The sequence below is a fragment of the Coccinella septempunctata genome, chromosome 3, assembly GCF_907165205.1.
Source record: "Coccinella septempunctata chromosome 3, icCocSept1.1, whole genome shotgun sequence".
Lineage (NCBI taxonomy): Eukaryota > Metazoa > Arthropoda > Insecta > Coleoptera > Coccinellidae > Coccinella > Coccinella septempunctata.
The window spans coordinates 30,116,252-30,137,873 of NC_058191.1; the positions used below are offsets into that span (position 1 = coordinate 30,116,252).

Genomic DNA, 21,622 nt, shown 5'->3' on the forward strand with positions numbered 1-21,622 from the left:
ACTTTCTTTTCTCTCTTTCTTTTTTTCATGTGTGTTCGCGTAGACCATAGGCTAAATAAATAAATGATGGTGATGTGAGTATTGCAATAAATTAACAAAAAAAGTTCCAACAATTTTATTCAATAAATTACAAATTATATGGTAAGGTACTAACTGTTTCAACATTCGTTCGTCCATCAAATGTTCATGGCTTATCTTCTCACGAATCTCGAAGGAACACCTTTCTCATTCGACTTTACTATGAGTGTAGACATCAACAGGAAGGAACCACATTTTATATCTTATTATTGCCTCCACTACTGAAACCTCTTTTTCCTCTGTGAGTTGTTCAACTGAAACAACAATTCGTTGAAGTCATCGAAATCATAAAAAAACAACAAACTCACATCTTCTGAAAACTTTCTTCGCCAATGTTATAATAGGAGATTCGAATAGAAGGGAGAAACAAGTACCAACAATTAGGCTGAAGATTGCGTCTCCACAGAATTCATGGATCTGTAATTTTAAGAAATTCGAAAATTCACGTATAGCACTGCTGTGAAGGATGGACTCATTCAGTTGCTGATCCAGCTCAATACCCCTTTTGCTTCCAGAATAAATATATGTATTTCCATAAATAAAAATCCAATCGTATTGAAACCTAGTACTAGGTTGTAAAATAATCTTTTGAATTTGTACCTACGTGAAATTTGAGCGTCATCTGAATGATAGTTTCTAAAATAAAAAACTTTCTTTCCACTTATAGATATTCTATCCTCACGTTCAGTTAATCTCAACTATAGCCTTTTGGTCCTGGTAATTTAATTTTTTCATTATACACAGTCCATTCAAATCTAACTGCCTGTAGGTGTAGGACACTGTGGGCATAGTGGCATAAAACATTATCAGATTCGCCGATCGCCCAAGTCAAAATCCTCATCTACTTTATCTTCCGAGTTCGAGCTCTGAGATAACTTTTACTTATAAGAATAAACTGAAGGACAATACAGGGAATCTTCTGGTGTCATATGATAAATTTTAAGATCAAGATATCATTGTAATTGTGTTGAATTTTGCAGACAGCTTTATTAATCAAAATCACAAATAACAATCAATATTGAGTATGTAGTTACTTTAGTTTAATCAAACAACGAACGTTATCTACTATGCTTTTCCGCTATTTGATTTTTCATTATAGGTATAGGTATCTCTTAATCCGTAAATCTTCCACATTCAATTCACTTACCGCTCTGATATTACTGAAATGATCAGTGTGTCTTCTCCTTCCAGATATCACAAAAATAACCAACAGATGTACTAAGAATAGACTGTAGGTCAATTTAGCAAGGAAATTGAATATCGGTAATGATAGCATCGTATTCAAAACTCCTGAAAATCGAGGAAAACGTTATTTTCTCGATATTTTACCATAATTTCGAGTTTTGTGTGAAGTATGAGGATATATGACTCTTATTTATCTAACCAAATATCATCATTATTTTGGAAAAAGGCATTTCTAATATCATTGGGGATAGTCGGGATAGATTTTTTTTCAGATAGCCAGATAGCTCTTCTTTGGGGTGCCTTATCAGTATTCATTCTATGAGATAATTCTGGCATTTTGTTACAACCTGTGTTTGATATACGGTACATCAGTTTCCTCATAGTATAATCAAGTATATGTTTGAATCGAATAGTTTTTTCAGCATGAAACAGATCAAAATGAACAAAATAGCACATACTGAAATACCAGGCTAGTTCTTCTTCATTAATTGTTCAATTTTTTTAAGAGCTCACCTCCATTCTTCGTAACACATGCAAATATGATCCAGCAAATCATCAGTGCCCATAACGGTCTTCCGAAAGCGTTAAATAACGCACTGAATATAGATTTATTTTCATTCCTCATGAGAAAAACCTGACCAAACACAATTCCGTTGAGAATAATGAATGACGAAATCCATAATAAAGTCTTTATATGCTAGAAAAAAAAATAAAATGCAGATTATGACGAACATCCCTCATCTTTTCTCATTATTGCTACCCGTATATTGTATTTACATACATCATACTCTGTTGATATATGTAAAATCATCAGATATAGGTATGCTATTATACTTCAAGGAATAATAAACACCGAATGATTTTACCATATGATGTGTCATGTACTGATGGCCGAGGAAATCAATTTAATTTAATTTATAACATTCACCAAACAAGTGGGCAAAGTGTCACTTTTGCGCTCGCAAAAATGAGAATGTGAGTTCTGATCAGTTTTACGTACGAAACGGCAATGGGCAATTCTCCTCATTTTGGGTTATCACAGCATATGCAAGTTCAAACTGAGTATTTATGAGTTTAATTCATGAATTTTCCAAATGCACAATGGAAACTACGCAAAATCATTAATCATTCTTCAAATATGAGGTTTTAAAATTTAAATCGTTTCATTTCTAGTTTACGATTTGGCAACAGCGCTTATTAGAAAATAAAAAGAACAATGGCTTGTTTATAAAATACAAGCTGTTGATTCGCAGGAATCATAAGGCTCGTACACACAGGCCAGCCTCAACAGCAACCGGCCATAAAAGATCATCAAGATAGTGTATTTGTTGTCCTTTATTATCAAGGCATATTTCAGTCGATGTTCCTAACTTGTGCAATACAAACGAAACGCTTTAAATTTTAAACACCCATTTTTATTTTTCATCTTTAAGTACTTAAAAAAATTTTTTTTTGAGAAACGGTTAAAATGGTTACTTCAAATTGTGACATTTCAAAGATATTTCATAAAAAATACATCATTTTCGTCAGAAGGAGTATATTGCCCACGAATTGGGATGAGTAACATATTTCCTACTGAACCTTTTAATGATTTGGTGAAAAGTAGTTTCTACATTCTAGTTTACAGAGAAAGAGAAACAATCTGTTATGTGTCAAAGTCGACAGACAAAACATTGTATATCAAAAATAATTAAAAAAAGGAAGAAAGTAATATTTATATATTACCATAATAACGGCCATATAACAAAATCCTGGCACACCTAAATCTATAAAAATCCCCTTTCCGAGATGATTGAGGCTTACTCTGTATATTGAACCTTCTTCTGAGAAGGTACAAAAGCAGACGTAGTGATTTCGAACGTATATTATCCAAAAAATTGAAGGAAACTTACTCTTTTTATGGGAACTTCCTGGTCCTTATATTTGAATACGAAATATCCAGTAGTTACCCCTATCAACCAGACAGGCATTCTCAAGAAAGTACTTTGATAAATAGTATTTACATATCTGAAACTAAGAATGGAAAGCATCATTAATCATTCCATAAAAAATCTTCAAGGTGCATGTTCCTGTATGATTCATTCATATTTTTGGATCTGATTTTGTAGGTAGTATTGAAATTACTCCTCGTGTTATAACTTCGAGCAGTTCGTAGCACTGACGAAACAAATAAAAAATTATGATATATCCTATAAACTGGATCTTTGAAAAATTGAAAAATAGCAAAGTTCAAAATTTGGTGAATATAGCCAAATATTCATAATGATAAATTTTTGTTCTGAAAAAAAGCGAAAAATTTAACACAGAAAAAGGCGTGTGCGTTATCAAAATTTCAAGTCAAGAACAATACTCACTCCATAATGAAATTATATCCATAATGCACTGTTATGAAGATTGTAGTTAAAGATGACAAAATTCCAATAATGAACATCCAATAAAATGTTTTCGTGGGATACCTCTTAATGGAAAAGAAAATTAAGGGAAAGAGGAAATACAATTGAGAATCCACCGATAAATACCAGGATTGAGAAATGCACTGAAAAAAATTAACTTTCATGGAGCAACTTGTAATTAGTGAAAACGCAAATCTATTCCTTCCTTCCAAAAATGAAATTGTGAATACATCTTCATTCTAACAATATGTATATGTTTTTAAAGTTGTTGTTTCTTTGGTTGAAACAACACTTGCTTGAAGTTTTTAGGGCAACTGAACGACCAGACTCAGAACGTTCAAGGGATTGTCTTAACTCCACAGTTGCCGAAGAGGTATATTGATCAAACTGTAGATGAATGATGATTTTATTAATTACAGTCTAAGCTTATATACTAAATTGAATAATGACGATAGAAATAACATTGCCATATTTGGTATCACTGCACTGACGGAGTCCCCGGTTGCATCAATTGTTTCTAGCCAGTCAGCAGAATTCGGTAGATCGACGGCTCGCTCGGCGTGACCCAGTTTTGTGAATAATTCAGATGGAATTTTCCATATTATTGAACTTGATTATTTTTTAGAATAATGTTCGAATTTCGAACATTACTCCCAAGGCCGAAATGCTGCAGGCTATGATGTTGGAGCTCCAGTGTTGGTAATCTGTTACTTCTATTGTCCTATTTCTTAATTTCCTATTTCTAACTTGTGTGACACTCGATCGAGTGCTTTATTGGGCATGGTCATGAATGGGTGCTGACGTCCGGAGTTGGTCTCTCGTCTGGAATTCTTTATTTTTCGAGGAAGGTCCGACTTTGTTAGTCTTATCGTTTCTTCTTTCTTCTTGCTCGACCGGGAGTATACAGATTTTGGTTATAGGTCTTCTGATCTCTTTCCCATCTTTGCATCGTATCGTAGCCACTCTCACAAATCCGTCGTTTCCTGGGTGACACTGCGTCACTCTTCCCAAGGGCCAATAGTTGGGATTAACGTTGTCCTGTTTGACTAGTACGATATCTCCTATTTTCATGTTTTCTTTTTTATCCGTCCATTTGCTCCTTTGTTGCAATCTGGAGAGATATTCCGATGTCCATTTCTTCCAGAAGTCTTGTTTCATTTTTTGTATAAGCCTCCATCTGATCACCTTAAAAACTTAGACCCCTACATAGACGAAGAGGGAGTGCTTCGTGTTGGAGGTAGACTACAAAACTCATCTCTGAGCTTCAACCAAAGACACCCAATAATTCTACCAACAAAATGCCATCTGACTGACATAATTATCCGAAACGCACACTACGAAACCCTGCATGGAGGAACACAACTGACATTAAGTCAAGTTAGACAAGAATACTGGATACCACATGGAAAAAATAAAATCAAACACATAATAAGGAGTTGTGTTATATGCACTCGATATCGTTCCACTCCATGTGTCCAGAAAATGGGAAATCTACCGAGAGAAAGAGTTAATCCCTCCAACCCATTCACTAATGTTGGGATAGACTATCCGGCTCGAAGGACCAAAAATGTTGTTTCTTTGGTTGAAACAACACTTGCTTGAAGTTTTTAGGGCAACTGAACGACCAGACTCAGAACGTTCAAGGGATTGTCTTAACTCCACAGTTGCCGAAGAGGTATATTGATCAAACTGTAGATGAATGATGATTTTATTAATTACAGTCTAAGCTTATATACTAAATTGAATAATGACGATAGAAATAACATTGCCATATTTGGTATCACTGCACTGACGGAGTCCCCGGTTGCATCAATTGTTTCTAGCCAGTCAGCAGAATTCGGTAGATCGACGGCTCGCTCGGCGTGACCCAGTTTTGTGAATAATTCAGATGGAATTTTCCATATTATTGAACTTGATTATTTTTTAGAATAATGTTCGAATTTCGAACAAAAGTTTAATTCGTTTTTAATAATTGAGATCGAACAAATAATAAGCCTTATTTTTGGTAAAAAAAATTTCATCCTTATTATCACTACAATGGATGTCATAGAAAGTACTAAGTATGTTATCATTAATTTCAAATATTTAATTTCTTATTTTCATTACTGATTTGATTATGTATACATATAATACAAAAAGATCACTCAAAATTTCGTTATATAGAGAATTATCAATTGAGCAATTTCGGCCATAAGTTGCAGGATTCGGAAATTATTATAGCTATTGTCACGTCAGCAACTGGAAAACTATATAAATCTTTTTCATCAACCTAGAGTTTTTTTTGAAGAATAATATGATACTGCCCATTCATCAGCAGCCTAAAGCTATGTTAACATACCTGATCTTTGAGTGACAAGAAGTTGTTTACGTATAATATATTCATCCATCCATAAACTAGGCAATTGAAAGCCATTTTTGTTGAAAAAGCTAGCCATATTGGTCCATCTGTGAGAAATTTCAAGACTGCTATATAGGTCAGAATTGTGGCCAAAAGGGGCGGTGTTAATCTACGAAAGATGGGGAGATATGAAAGTTTATTGAATTTTCATTAGAGCTATAACTCACCTACATATTCTAAGCATGTAAAAAGATATCATGTTCACCCTTATATTCTTTATTTCCGTATATCTCAAATAAATATAAGATAATAATAAACCGCTTATAGTTAGAAAAGAATCTACAGATACTGTAGCACCTAAAATAGCCATATTTTCCATATTGTCTTTCCACTGAAAATAGATCAGAAAGAAGTTGAGTATCAATCTTCATTAAATGTCCCAAGATATATTTTTTTCTCATTTAAGATAGGGCACATACCTCAAAAATAAATAATGAATTCACATTTGGCAACAAAGCATTAACCATAACTCGATGTCCCAGAAGAACCCAGAACATACTCAAAACCTTGAGACCATTGATACATGATATGTTGTCTTCACCCAATTGCGTCGAAAATAATTTTTGAGCATTTCTCTTCAACGAAAACGTACATACATAACTCGACAAAGATAGCTCATCTAAAAAATTTTATGAATACATAAAATATCACATCTTGTATGAACAGAAGAAAAACAAATTGCTTCGTGACAGATCTCAAATCTCTCAGCGAGGATAATATCAATTTTTTTTACTAACGTCTACACTACACAGGGTGAATCGGCAGTGCGATCGATCCATAACTTATAAATATTTTGGACTAGAAGAATGATTCAAACTTTGACGGAATATGCTCTAGTCAGCGCATAAGTAAGAATTTATTTTTAATCATTTTAGGCCTAAAATGTTATTTTATGATGTTTTATTATTTTCTCTTATCAAATTTCAATTTTTTCTGCTGATTCATATGGATATATATTTTTCCAATTCGTACTATATTTTGTCATTATTGTGAACTTATAGGTGGGTCCTGAACTCATATCTTTTCTGTAATAATAGTAATGGAGATCTGAAAATGTGGTCAATTTGCGGACATTGAACGGTATTGTATATTTCTGGAACAAAAGCACAAAAATGGAATAAAATATTTTGTAAATGTACTTCCGAAATTTTTGAATCTACTCACCTCCTCCGAAGTAGAAAATATCATAGACAGTTGCCCCAAGAAGTAAACAGAAATAAAAGGCGAAGGCCATTCTAGAAGAGAGACATTTTTTCAATGGGTAATTCAAAATCGAATGTTCGAAATATATTAATTCATTACAATGAATTAATTGTAAATTTTCATATCTTGCGGAAATTCGAATACTCACAATATGTAGCGTTCCACTCCAAAGCTGAATCTTGGTTTATCTTTATAATCACACAGAAGATCATTGAACTGAATTTCGAATGGAGGAGATAAACTCATCTCAATATATTCCCATAAAGTTTGTATGTTATCCAAAGAGCAAGAAGAAGGAAGACATATTCCGTATGACATTTTGAGAAAATTTACGTTTCTTCGGAGGAACTTAATGGCCTTCTTGCTCACATAACTTGCTATCTAGAATTACAGAAAGAGAATGAGATAAAAAAAACACTCATATCTCATTTGAATGAAATATTAGAAGACACTTTCTGAAAACCACAGTTACATTTCAATCAACAACGAAGGGAACATTTTTTGTAAATAATTTGTAATAATCAAACGTTGAACGCTTAATCATACTTGTGAAAGGTAAAGTTTAATGATACTCCTCCCTTTTACACATAGGTATTCTTTATCATTTGATAACTAAGAAAAAAATTTCAATTGAAATATTTTACATTTTTATTACAAACAAGCCAAAAACTTTATCTAGTTGACCCAAAAAAAGACAAGATCATCTCTAGATGCCTTTTAAATGTTTTATTTGGTCATTTGATCAGATTCCTATACATATGGAAATCCACAAACATAATATTGATGAATATTATGTTTTCATTCTGTTCTTTGCATTTTTTTTGTAATTGAACGTTTCTGTGAAGTTTAGTAAAGAAATCTAGCATGATGCAAATACGTTTTCTTGTCATTTTATTGACCATTTTTCAATAGAACTCATGGTAAATTTACTTCACTCTCCCAGGCCTGTATGTTGAGCGATAAAATGGTCTCTCTTAGTATAGTTGTTATTGCAGTCCCAAAGCTAACAAAATTTTCTTGAATTTTGATGTCTTCAACGTTGCTTCTCAGCTTTTCTAGTATTGAAAACAATTAATTTTGTAAGAACTGCCTCAGTAATTCAAATTGATCAGACATGTTCTACTTTTGTTTTCAATTTATACGATATGACACTAAATTGCTGATAATTCAGAAAATGCACGGATAAACCTTTTTTCCGTACTCGAGGGTGCCTGAACAAACGAGAAAAAAAGGGTGGACAAACATGGACCTAGGATGTACAAAGGACTCTAAAATTTTTGCTTAAAAATGCACATTTAGAAGTGCCAAATTCACAGAGTTCACTGATGTTTTTGTTTTTTTACAAAAAGTATTGAGTTACTTTGAACTCAAATCTGTATTTATCTTCTAGAATTCGATAAGCTCCTCTGGGGCACTATTTTTATGGTAGGCCCTTGCATCAGTCTGTGTTATTCCTCCACATTGTGAAACTTGCATATTTTGCACAGAAAAGTGTAGATTTGTTTTAAACAGGACTTCCTACATTGGGCAAATTTTTCTTCTTCTTGTAAACTACAACGTTTGGCCATTTTCATAATTGAAAAATGTCGTCAGAGATTGAATGCGTTTATCAGAATAAATTCTGATAAAAATTCTGATAAGAATGCATTTTACTTACGTGCAATGGATCATAAAAAGCCCTGAATTCTGAGGAAACTTCAGAGGAATTTTTCGGACTGATTAAAATGCTGCAGTACTGTCCTGTGATCATCCTCTTATCAATCTCAACCCGGATATCCAGGCATTCGTCGAAATTTCCTACTTGATGTATATTTCCAACAAGCAAACCGGATCCAATTTTAGCACTTGCATCAATCACTGCAAATTTTTTCATTGAAAAAGTTAATATACCTATTTATGAGAACCTTTATTCCTTATATCGGTTTTTTTACATGAACACTGAAATGAATGATTGGGATGCAGACCAATTTATCCCACGCTACTTCATATATTGTAAAATGAGGGTGAAGGTAAAAGAAGGAAATTGAAGTACAAGATTTTTACAATAATAATTGGAAACAAAAGCTGGGATCGTTAAAACGATAAAATATCGTCTATAAATGCTTGAATGGATATCTCACAAAAACCTTATTATTAATTTTGTTTCCTATAGGTATTTCATTTTTTAGTCATACTCAATAAACAGGATATAATTCATTTGAAAATAATTCTACCATCACAGTGGGCATTGAAATATTCTATGATTTGGAAATTTCATTAAATGTTGCAGCTGCTTAGTGTGCAGTAATTCAAATTTCTGTCTAGCCATTTCTATTGGAATAGTGGGCATTTATGTTTTAGTTGGGGAGCCGAAGAGGTATATTCGGGATTTACTCGAGCGTGTCAGATTAATATAAATGGACATACCTTGGACCCTGTAGAGTACCTCTAACAAAAATTAGATCTGTATATAGGGGGAATTGTCTAGGACAGCCTGTCAGAATAGTAAAAAAAACGATCATTGTACATTCTCGAGTGCGGTGCCGTTTTTTCTTATTTTGAAGCTAATGATTCAAGAATAACGGAAAAAATATAATCTGACAGTTTTAGCAAGCCGAAAAAATAAAAGTTTGCCATAAAGGTCACAAAAATCAGTTTTTTTGAATTATCTCCTCCTGTTTTCCATTCATTATAAAAGTTGTAGAGCATAACATCTTCCACAACTTAAGTCCCAAGCATTTTTTTCTACGTTCAAACGTTTTTGACATGTTTAGCGATACATGCTGAAGCGAAAATTCACTCGTTGGAAAATAGTACATTCTAAGGTTCAGTCACAGACAACACTAAAATTTTCGTGACTAATTTCGAAATTGTCATCATAAAAATACCTTGTCATTTTGACAATTGGATGAATGTAGATTAGACTGGGATTCTACCATAGATTAATAAATCTATGGATTCTACATTGACCTTGGCCTTTCGCATGTGTGGCTAAGCTCCTCGCCCTTATCGCCCTGTAACTCGAGAACGGTTAAGAGTATGTAAAATTGCTTCATAAAAAAGTTGTGTAGAATTTTATTATCTACAACTTTCATAATGAATACAAAAACCATTAGAGGTACAGGCAGGGGAATATTCGAAAAAAAGCATTTTTATCATCTTCAAAGTGTCAGATTAAGAACCCCCCCCCGATTACTGTCAGATTAATGGGTCAACACGTCTACAACACCGAGATCTGTATGAAAATCTGACACGCTCGAGTATGTACAAGTAACGATTTTTTTTACATGTTCGAGACCCTGCAGACGCTTTCTCCACCGCTGAAAGTGCATACATAATAGAACCTTTTTTTCTTTCTACCATCTAATCTTCAAAATCCACTAGGTCTCCACGACGCTCGAGTAAATCCCGATTTACCATCGTCGACTCCCCAACTATTTGCGCCTAGTGGCAAAGATTAGAGAGAATTTTCTCTTATCTAAGCTCAGTGGAGGGCGCAACAAAGCGCGCTTACTCTTTATTAAGAGTAATTTCAATACTTATAATACAATGATTTTTAAATATTGGTTTTTATCCGTAAAGCATTGTTGTTTCACTATTTGCTGCCCGAGACCTTTTAACTCTCAGGTGCATTAGGCCTTGGTAGGCCTGATGACTAATATGACACTGTAAAGAAACTCATGTTTCATTACAGTTTCTGGGTGTTTTTGTTGAGAAGATTACCGAAATATACCTAGGTACCAAAATTGTTTGAAAGTATGGTGTTTTGTACATTAGGACGAAAGAGATCCTACAAAATATGTTCCATATCTTCTGCCGCCTCAAGTAAACGAAACTTAAAGGGAGAGCAGGGACCCTTTTCTTAAAATGTGGGGGATATGTTTTATGTTGTGATATAGGTACACTACTGAACTCACGACGTGTTTATTTCCATCCGCTAAGATCATATTGAATTCTAATTAGTGTTTATTATATACTTACTTTGAATGGCCCATTTTTTCCGTTTAATTAAATCGTGTATCAGCAATTTCAAATCTTTACCACATTCCGTGTTGATCAAGGATTCGTCCACTACACTTTCTAACTTCCTCGTGAGAATATTAACGGTATGCTTAAAATACTTTGAAGATTCAACATTTCCAAAATTATTTATGCAAAAGTAAAATGAAACGTAAAAAATGGCGATATTGAGTTGCATGGCTGGAAGGTGCTTCGTGAAATGTTTTCTTTACGAAAGTTACTTTAACGATAAAAAAGTAATTAAAGGGAGCTCTTATCAAGTATTTAGCACATATAAAAGTTTATCATGAAATGAGTAATGTAAGGAACAATTAATTATACTAATAACTTCATATGGAAAACAACAATTTTCATTATGAAAAAAGCTATGGTAAAAAATGGGTCAACACAACCAGCTTTGGATTAGTTTAACCTCAAGGATTCATGGAAAGACACCACCTGCTGCAGTACTGACCGAGACAAGGGTAATAAGCGCATGGAGGGGGATACTTTCAAATCTCAGCACCAGCACCATCAATATTTCATTTGATCCAACTTCTTTGATTGCAACAACTATTTCGCTCAGAAAATTAGATATTTTGAAGAAAGGTTTAGCTATTTTCTCAATATTTACCTACCTACCTATTAATTTTGAAAGGTACTTTCATGAGCTATATAAGGCCCATAAAACATTTTTTGAAAACAAAATTTAATTCCACGATTTGGAAAAGTTGAAATCTTCATTCGAAGAGAAAATAGGTCATCTAGTATTCCAAAAGTGATAATTTGGAAGGAAACAAGGAGCATAAAAATACAAAATTTTCATATTTCATCAGTAGGAAGTAAATAAATTATGATGATATTGATGTTACTTAACGATGATAATTTAATGTTATGTTATAAGCCTAGACACAACTATTTCACAATAATCGTTTCACAACTTCCTCCAGAAAGGTCTGAATTGTTTTTATCCAGAGGCAACTTATTTTTGCATCGTTCATCTGAAATTGAAAAATAATTCTTTTAATCGAAGTACCTACTCAAAATCTGCACGAATGTATGATATGAAAAGTATAGTTACCTCTGGGAAATAAAATTTTTTCCAATGCAATTATTGGCGACTCAAAGGCCAAAGTCCAAAAGATTGCTATCAGTAGGACGATGAAGTAATCTCCTAATGCTTCATGGATCTGGAACGCAATTGGATAAATGAGTTATCTTTTAGTCTCATTCATTTTATGAAAATTAGTGTCCAAAATGATAAAAGTCTTCAATATTTGCTCCAGTTACTCAGGTTATTTTCAAAGATATAAATAGATTAGGTAACATGCATAATAATGATCTACGCATGAAACAATAAGAAATGTTCTGGCCCAATTTTCCTGCATTATTCACTTTGTAAAGTTGATAAAGAAGTTATGAGTCGTAATAAAATAATGAAACAAAAAGCAATTAAAAGCACGGTTTAGATTTTAATGAAAGTTTTTTACGAATTCATTCGTTATAGATGGAGCCCAGGCTAGAAATTTGCCTGCTCTGCCCCAATCTAGAAAGCAACTTTTCTTTGGTAGTACCAAAGTAAACAATTATTACCAGTGTAACGTTGTAACGAAAACTTGAAAGAGAAATGTGTCAAAGTGCAAGAAAAAATATTTTGCAGGATATATCCATATAGTGGACTCAATGAAGTCCATCTATTTTCTTCCGAAAATTCTGAGTTAGTTATTGCATCCACACGGAAACGAAGGAGTAGTTTTTTTTTAATGCACTCCAAACGGACTGAAAGATTGCAATCACTGGAAAATGGTATGGAAAAAATTCTTGTTCTTGAAAAAAATTTTCTTATGTCTTTCGAGCCATCACTCATTGTTTTTGGAAACAAAAAATTTTTTTTCATTGATGGTGAGAAAACTTGACGATTCTAAGATTCATAATATTCTTCAAAGAATCATTTGTTGGCACAACCCTCAGAAAGGGCCTATTGACAATTCCTTTTATTGACTTCTGAAAGAGGGACTCTAATGAATTGAAATTCTGCATATGATTCTAGGGTACAAAGACATGCTATCTTTATATGCTACTTTAAATTGTTTGATTCAAGTGATATCGAGTGTTGATTTCATACCAGCAGCACTATTCAGAAATAGTGGTCGAAAATGTTGGTTCATCTTGCTAAGGTTAAACTTTTAAAAGATGAAGAAATGTGTTATCTATCTTTAAACTTGAATTACTCGAAAATGTTGTATTTTTGGATGATATATCAAAAGTAACTTTCTTTAAGAAAGAGTTGCAAAGAATACTATTTTGAAGTATCATCTAAAAAAAACTGGTAACAAAAAAATAGGTGCGGAAAAGGATAACTCGCTTCTTGAGGACTACTTTAGTGAATCAAGCAAGCACATGTTAATAACGTGTCTTGGTATCCTCAAATAAAATCCAACATTTTGTTATGGTACCTATTGCGGAAGAAATGCAGAAAAATTCGATTATTGCCAGGTCCTTTTCGAGGATTTTTACCCCCTTCATAAGCAGTTTCAAACATAACTTCACAATATAAAGACCACATATTGTTTCGATGTCCTATAATCCCTAGAAAGAATGCTCTATATTTCCGATTCATCTTGTAGAACTTAGGTATTATAAAGATTATGTTAAACCATCCAACAATACTTACAACAGTAAAATTGCTTAGGAATATTGGCGTCCTTATTTTGGCTAGAATACTGACTGATACCATCATGTGAATCAAATATACTGCATAGTTCATTCTTATCAGCACGTTGAATAAGGAACAGGATAACAAGCTGTTAACAATACCTGAAACGGAAAAATTCAACTTGAACGCAAAGAATTTCTCAGGCAAATATAGAAAAGAAACGAAATTCTCGATATGAGCCTAACTTATGAGGCATTTTTTTTAATCGTGGATTCATATAAATTGATGTAACAGCTTACCGCCTTTACCAAAGACGCACAGTACTATGATCATACAAACTGCTGCACCCCAGAGTGGTCTTGCGAGTGAATTATAAATAGCTGAATACCACACGTTGTAGTCATTGTCATGATAAGCCTTCTGGATCAAGAGGATAAATAATAATGAGCCCACAGAAATGATCCAAAGAATTAGAACCGATATCTGAAACATAATTCTACATTATTTTAAAACATTATAGATTTGTCAATGAAGAGTCACCTTGTCGAGGTTCAATTTCTGGCCTTTGTATTTCGCTATCAAATATCCTGTAATTGCTCCAAGCAACCAAGGAGGCACTCGAATGTGGGTCGGTGTGTATAAGTTCTTGTATTCCAGGGGGTTTTGACTGAAAAAAGGGTAGATATATTCTGGAAACTACTCTGTAACTAATTACATATTTACATTCAACTACTACAACGTCGTGTATTTACATTGTATGGTAATGTTCATATGGAAAGAATTAAAGCATCTTTCAAATTCCCTATTTAAAAACTGGAGTGAAATTGATATCCTCCAAAAACTCGTCCCATAAGGAACAAAATTCTCATGGGGTTCGAACTCTGAGTATGATATATTGACTCTTTCTCATATCAAGACGAAAAATAAGCTCTCTATGACAAGAACTGGCGCTGGAGTAGCTATCAGTAAATGCTCACTCAGCTGATTTGTGGAAATGAATCTGGAAACTACCAGAAATGTGACATCAGAAGTATCTGAATATTACCAGTAAGTATACTCGTATGTGCAGTATGCTACACCTCCTCACTTGATTCCTTATACAAGACATTGGAGCCTCAGGAAGCTCCAAATGGCAATTGGTCTAGCAGAAACTGAAGAGTATGGATGCTGTGAGAAGGAGTATCAAGAAACACCAGAGATCACCTGGTGACTGAATGCCTTGCCATTGCCAGCAATTCCAAAAAGAACTCTACAGCTGAGTGATTTGGGACATTGCATATGGAAGATCCAACTCTATTTTCTCAATATTTTCCATGACCTCCGACATATCTAAGGTTCTTCACACTTTGCTTTGTTTTTTTCTGCGAAACTTGTTCAACTACAATTGTAGTTTCACTAAACACTCGGTCTCTTGCAGCTTGCTTATGCATGTGAATCCCATAGTTCCAAGATTATTTTTCAAACCGGTATCGATGTAAATATCAAATATTTAATTACTGGGAAAATACAATAATACTCTACTTTTTCATAGCATACTCACTTCAGGAAGGTCGCACCCAATTTTTTCTGCCATGTGACTTCAAAAGCGGCACATATAGATAACAAAATTATGGAAACCATAATAAGAATGGTTTTCTTCGGAAATTTCCTCAAACCAATAATAATTAACGGCGATAAAATATAAAGCTGAGTATCGATAGCCAAATACCACGTATGAACAGCACACTAAAAATATGACTATGGTAAAAATACAAGATCTTCATTTCTCAAATATTTTTTCTACCATATTATTCGGATTCCAATAATTTTCAATGTACAGAATAGTTGTCCACCAATAATCTCTGCAGGGTTGCCCCACGTAATCATCCACGATAGCGAATGGCTCGTGTTGTATGAAATTAACCATTGTTGCATAAAATAGAACAATCATGATCAACGATGGTGACAGCCTGAAAAATTGAAACATATTCTCGAAATTATTTCACTATATCACTATAGTTATTGTAAGCCATTTTATATCTGAGTGCTGAGCTATTCTAACAGAATAAATACAATATAATACTTTTGAGTATTCAAATTTATTAATACTTGATGATAATACGCATTGAAAACAGTACCGTCAGAACACACAACTGTGTGTATAGGATAGAAAAGCTGTCCATTTTACTCAAAAATCAATTCACCTTAGAAAGGAGACAAATGGAAATTAATTTTCATATCACATTGTAGCTAAGTAGCCAAACAATGTTACCCATTTTCCCCAAGAAAACACGTTACAATATGAATAGTTCAAAGAAAACGAGTAGAGGTTTTAGAAATTGGAGAAGATTTTCATTTCGCGAAGAACAGTTGATTATTAAATTTTTTCAACTGTGATTCTTGCAGCTCTTTCATTTTTATACAGAGTACTCACCTCAAGATTCTGTGTAGATAGAACATTCCCCACTGTATTGACTGCCCCTTCTCGTGAGCCTTCATGCACAAATAAACTACCAGAAGTCCACTTATGGTAAAAAAGGTATCAACTGCAAATCCCAATCCGATGAAGATATAATTCTCTAAACTTTCTTTCCACTGAGAATGAGAAAAAAGCACAGGCAATGATACAAGACGTAGGTAAAAAAAGTACAAGTTATAACAGGGTGGGTCAATAGTGCTCGATATTTGGATAACTCTGTGTGGAAATTCTAATTTCGAAATACCTCAATTCAACAATTGGCCACTTTTTCTGACAACTTTCATCGTTATGATTTCATGACATGATGGTTTTAATATGATGGTTTTCAACTAGAGATCATACCTCGAAAACCATTCCAGGTAAATATATGATTTTTTTGGTGAATTCATGGCGAGTTTTCAAGTCTTCACCAGTTTTTCGGATCACTCTACAGGTGGCAAAAGTCCATTTTTTAAATGACGTGCCCTAAATTTTTCTCACTCACCCGTTCTATAGCAATCTTATTTACTGCGGGCATCCCATTGGTCATTATGAACCTGTGTCCCAAAATTATGAGCATCATACTCAAAACCCTCAAACCATTCAAGCAAAGAAGCGAATCTTCCCCTGTTTTAGAGCTAAAGAGCTTCTTTCCATTCGAGTACATTGAGAAACATCTGAGGATGGCGTTGTTATCTTGAATTTTTCATTATTGGTATTTTTTTTATTGAAGAAATATTTACTTACCTGTTGGGTCCAATAAGTCAGCGAGAGTTCCAAAAATTAGCAAGATCCCGAAAGAACAAAATATGCATCTGAAATTACAATGCAATGATTATCTAGCCGATATTTATAAGAAAATGAAATAAAAAGTGGATTTGTAATATTCTTCTTGAAAATCTTGAATACAAATAAAACCTTTGATTAGGTTTTTAGGTTGAACGAAGCTTAAAATGCAGTTAAAATAAAAATAAATTTTCATTCAGTCACTTACAAACCAATGATACTCCTAGTTGGTAGTTCCTTTTCTGTATCCCCGAGTGAACAGAATTTTTCCATGAAAGTCATCCGTATTGGTGCTAAATCTGGAAATATAGCATTACTGATATTTTGAAGGTCTCTGGAATTGCAACCAGAGGGTACACATAGTCCGAATATCATTCTGACGTTGGTAAAATCAAACTAAAATGTTAACAATTAGCTGGGATGTTGAAAATAATCAGAGAGTTGGTAAATTACCTCATCTGCAGCTTCAACTAGGTTATCGGTCTCCGCGAGCATATCAAAATCTACAGTAGATTTTCCTAGGGTCACAACAGCTGAACAATATTGTCCTTTGATATCTGTTTTGAGATTGCCATCATAGTGATGGATCTCAGTACATTCTTCATAGTTCCCTAGACTAAGGATATTCCCAAACAATACTCCAGCAGGTAACTTTGCTGTTGCGTCCATCACTATAAAAGATAAATTGATCATGCATGTTGCTCGTATTATAAAAAAAGCTTTGCTCATTTTCATGATCAATGTAAAAGATTTATCTAAATAGGTTACAGCTAATATGCCGATTATTAGCAATATTTTTGGTACCCTTTTTTGAATACGAGACAAAGTGAGTATATTTTTGTTTCATATTATGCAACTTTTCATCTATAATAAATTGACAGAAATACTTCCGAAAATAACGAAATAAAGCAACAAAACATTTAACTGGAAAATTCAAATATGTATACAATCAAATATATTAAAAAACTGAAGAATAAAAAAACACCAGACCTAGACAAAATAGAAAACAGGTTACTTAAAACCAATCAGCCTACATTCATCCTCATCAATAGGTAAGTAAAATTACGAAAAAAAAAATTCTGAACCGTCTCAACAATTAAATCTCAGGCGAAATCAAAAATGAAAGATCCTTTTCAATTCAGCTTCAAGAAAAAACACCACACTGTCGTCCAAATCACAAGAATCGTCCTTGATATCATCACACATTTCAATGAATTAAAGAACACCTTCATGATACTACTTGACATAGAAAAATCGTTTGACAAAATTTGGCTCCAAGGCATCTTATATAAGACGATTCGCAATTCTGACATCGTTAATCAAGCTCTTAAACTCATACATGACAAAGAGAACATTCACAGTCTCCCAAATCAAAAATATTGCCACAGGAGTTCCCCAAGGGTCAGTCCGAGGACCAACTCTCTTCAATATCCTCATACATGATATCCCAGATAAGCATGTATATATATACTGAACTAATTGTAAAGGCAACTCCCCCTATATGAATAATTTGTGCATAATTTTCTAAATAAATATTTTTGACTGGACTGTCGGAGCCCTGGGTTTGAGTCCTGGCTTGGTATGGATGTTGGTGTTGTTTAGAAAGTAGGTATGAATGATTGTTTAATGTCCATAGATGACAGAGGCAGGATGAATAGAAAATGTGATTGAACAGATGGTTAATCCTCAGCTGACAAGACTAAAAAACATTGTTTTAGCATTCGTCTCTCAACAATTATTTCGAAATGCATTTGTATCGTTATTTCTCTGTAGAATTTTGGTTAAAAAAAAGACAGTTGCTACATGTAACGATTGTTACGAACCTACAGAATAGACGTGAAGTTGTGACATTGCTACGAAACAAGGATGAAACTTATTTCCTAAAGACATTTTGCCGTTTAATCAAGGATACTAAATATGACGTATTATCTAATAGTAGTGCTACATTTTTTCACTTATCGGTTTTTATAGGGTTGGTTTCTTGAGATACGATCCTTACGAAATTTGCACAAGTCTTCGTATCCTTCACAACTATTTAATAAGCTTTATTTTAATTGGATTGATATTTTTTCAATATTTGGGAAAAAATAAGTACGGTAGTAGAAGGTAAGTTTCTGCGTTCACCATTTTGCAACTGCAATAAATAATGCAATTTTTTTCAGTGATAATTACTATTGTGAGATAAACATAAACTGCAAAGCATCCTTATATGATGAACAAACATTCTGTTCATTTAAGTTTTACTCAAAGATTTGTTCGATAATTTTCGCTTGATATTGAAACAAATAAACAGACACACAATTACAGAAAATGGATATTTATTATATGTAGAAAGATCGAAATGCAATAGGTTTGAATAACTCATAAATGTGTGAATATTTGTTTCTGTTACTTTCTAAATCTAAATGCTTTGAGAGTGCGCGCCGTTTGTGTCACCTTTTAGGTAAATATTTTGTATATTAGCTTCAAATTATTTCTTATTGGAATATTTGAAAATATATATAAAAAACTATTGGGAGAATTCCTCATTCATTCGAATTCAAAGAGAAATAAATATGTTTCATTTGTTGATGATTCGAAATATGTCTTGAATTCAAAACAGATTACACTCACTCTGAAGAGCCCATAGTTCGTTTCTATCGATGCCTTCAATAACTGAAAATATTTGCTTCGAACAAACCGAATCGATCTTCCACAGCTCCTTCAAAGATTGCTTGGCGTAGATATATTTCTGATACAAAGAAAACAAGTTCGAGTTGGGCACTGTATTTTGAAATTGTGTAGAATTAGTTAAAAGAGAAACGACTTCTAAAACGCTGTCTGAAATCGCTGGTTGGCAGTTGCTGGATGTCAAAGAAAGTACAACAAAAACACCAAGAATCAACTTCATTTCTACCCAATTTCACGTCTCACACAACAGTACAAGCACCTGCTTTATTTATTAATATGATCAGAAACAAAGAGGAATTTCAACATATCTATTTGATCAATTTCTCCCCGAAGATAACAATGATGAGGTGATATTATTTGTCATCAGAAAAATCCAACAATAGATTAAAAAGCTTACTGACGTGTTAAGTAAACATTAATTTCCCTAAATAAGCAATGCACCAGGTAGCTTTGACTGGAATCAAGAGTGGAAATAGATTGTTTGTTGTGACGTAGATATAGGTATATCAAAAGTTATTTTTCAAGACGTAGTAGGGCAAATATTTTAACATTAAATCCCACATTCATCCCAGATCCCAGATCGAATGAATCATTCTATGAATATAGAAATAGCTCTATAAATATGGGGTCTAGCGGTTTAAACAAAAACAAAATTTATGTATATGAAGAACAAACTACCATACATAGATATATAGAGTTTATTTTACCCAAATGACTCTCTATTATGAATTTCTGAATATTATACTGCGTTCATTGTATACCTAGTTGATGTTCTTTGAATAGGACTTGAAATGTAAAACAACTTGCTTCAAAAGAAAAGCGATGTTTTGTCGATATATCGACTTTTCAAGACTAGTTTTGGTTAGGTTTTTAATTAGATGGTAAATGAAGTTTAAAATGTGGTCTTTATTTACATTTAATTTGAAAAACTAAACAAAACTTCTCAAGAAAAATAGACTGTACAGTGTATTTTTAAAAAAGAACAACGTTGTTCTTTAAGATTCGTTGGCTTTATAGCCCAGTAGAATAAGCATACAATCATGAAAAAATTGCAACATAATTATTGCCTTCAACGGCGAATATAATTTTCAAGATTGTCACACCTTACATGCAACACAATAATTTTTTCATAATTTTGGTGTTGATTAATTGTTCTATAATTGTATCCTGATGGAGAAAAACTATAAAAATTGAAAAATAAGGCAATGTGTTTTATATTAAGGGCTTCCCGCTGATCTCGATCAAAAAATCGACATTATTTTATCCGTCTGTTCCGAGATTCCTGAACAGTACTGTCAGTATTTCAGAGACGATGCCTATTGGCCCAGTCGTTCGAGTTCTATTGTTATTCGATTGCGGGCCAGTAAAACCAGCAATATCGGAACAGGCCCTATATAGGTACTTAGCATAAAGTAAGTCAATGGTCAAAAGTCAACATGGGTGTGTTCTGTGGTACTTAGGTTCGGATAGGAGAGAGCATGTTATATGTACCAAACATTTTTCAATATTGAGAACTTCTTCTCCTGTATACAGGGTGGGTGGAAACATAGTGTCCAAGTTTCTTGAGAAGATTGCAATCTTATCAACATAGGTCCTAGGGATTGACATATTGAAATAATAATAAATAAGTCTATGGACCTAGGACCCATATAGGATATAGGACCACTTTAGTCGGCTAATATACCGATAAACATAAAGGTTCAGACGTTCAGACATTGTTTAAGGACAACTTTTCTTTACACAACGATTCAGAATTTATTATTACCCATAAAGTCCATCTGAGATAAAAAGGGACTTTTATTACCAAAACCTCAACAATAAGAAATAGGTACCTAAAG

The 21,622-nt window shown here is 33.4% G+C and overlaps 1 protein-coding gene across 1 annotated transcript; it reads right to left on the bottom strand.

Annotated features, from left to right (window-relative positions):
- Nucleotides 1-100: 100 nt before the first annotated feature.
- LOC123310390 lies at nt 101-20,089 on the bottom strand. Its single transcript, XM_044893859.1, has 27 exons — nt 19,728-20,089; nt 17,568-17,785; nt 17,323-17,510; nt 17,076-17,143; nt 16,834-17,024; nt 16,305-16,465; nt 15,675-15,840; nt 15,432-15,616; nt 14,432-14,558; nt 14,191-14,374; nt 13,910-14,052; nt 12,317-12,425; nt 12,160-12,236; nt 11,878-11,906; nt 11,218-11,462; nt 8,915-9,114; nt 7,406-7,638; nt 7,219-7,289; nt 6,474-6,673; nt 6,222-6,385; nt 5,995-6,163; nt 3,618-3,799; nt 3,156-3,276; nt 1,777-1,960; nt 1,226-1,368; nt 387-495; nt 101-332 (listed from the first exon to the last, which is right to left on the bottom strand). The coding sequence occupies exons 1-27, from the start codon at nt 20,002-20,004 to the stop codon at nt 226-228; spliced, it is 4,251 nt and encodes a 1,416-aa protein (XP_044749794.1). The 5' UTR covers nt 20,005-20,089; the 3' UTR covers nt 101-225.
- Nucleotides 20,090-21,622: the final 1,533 nt, after the last annotated feature.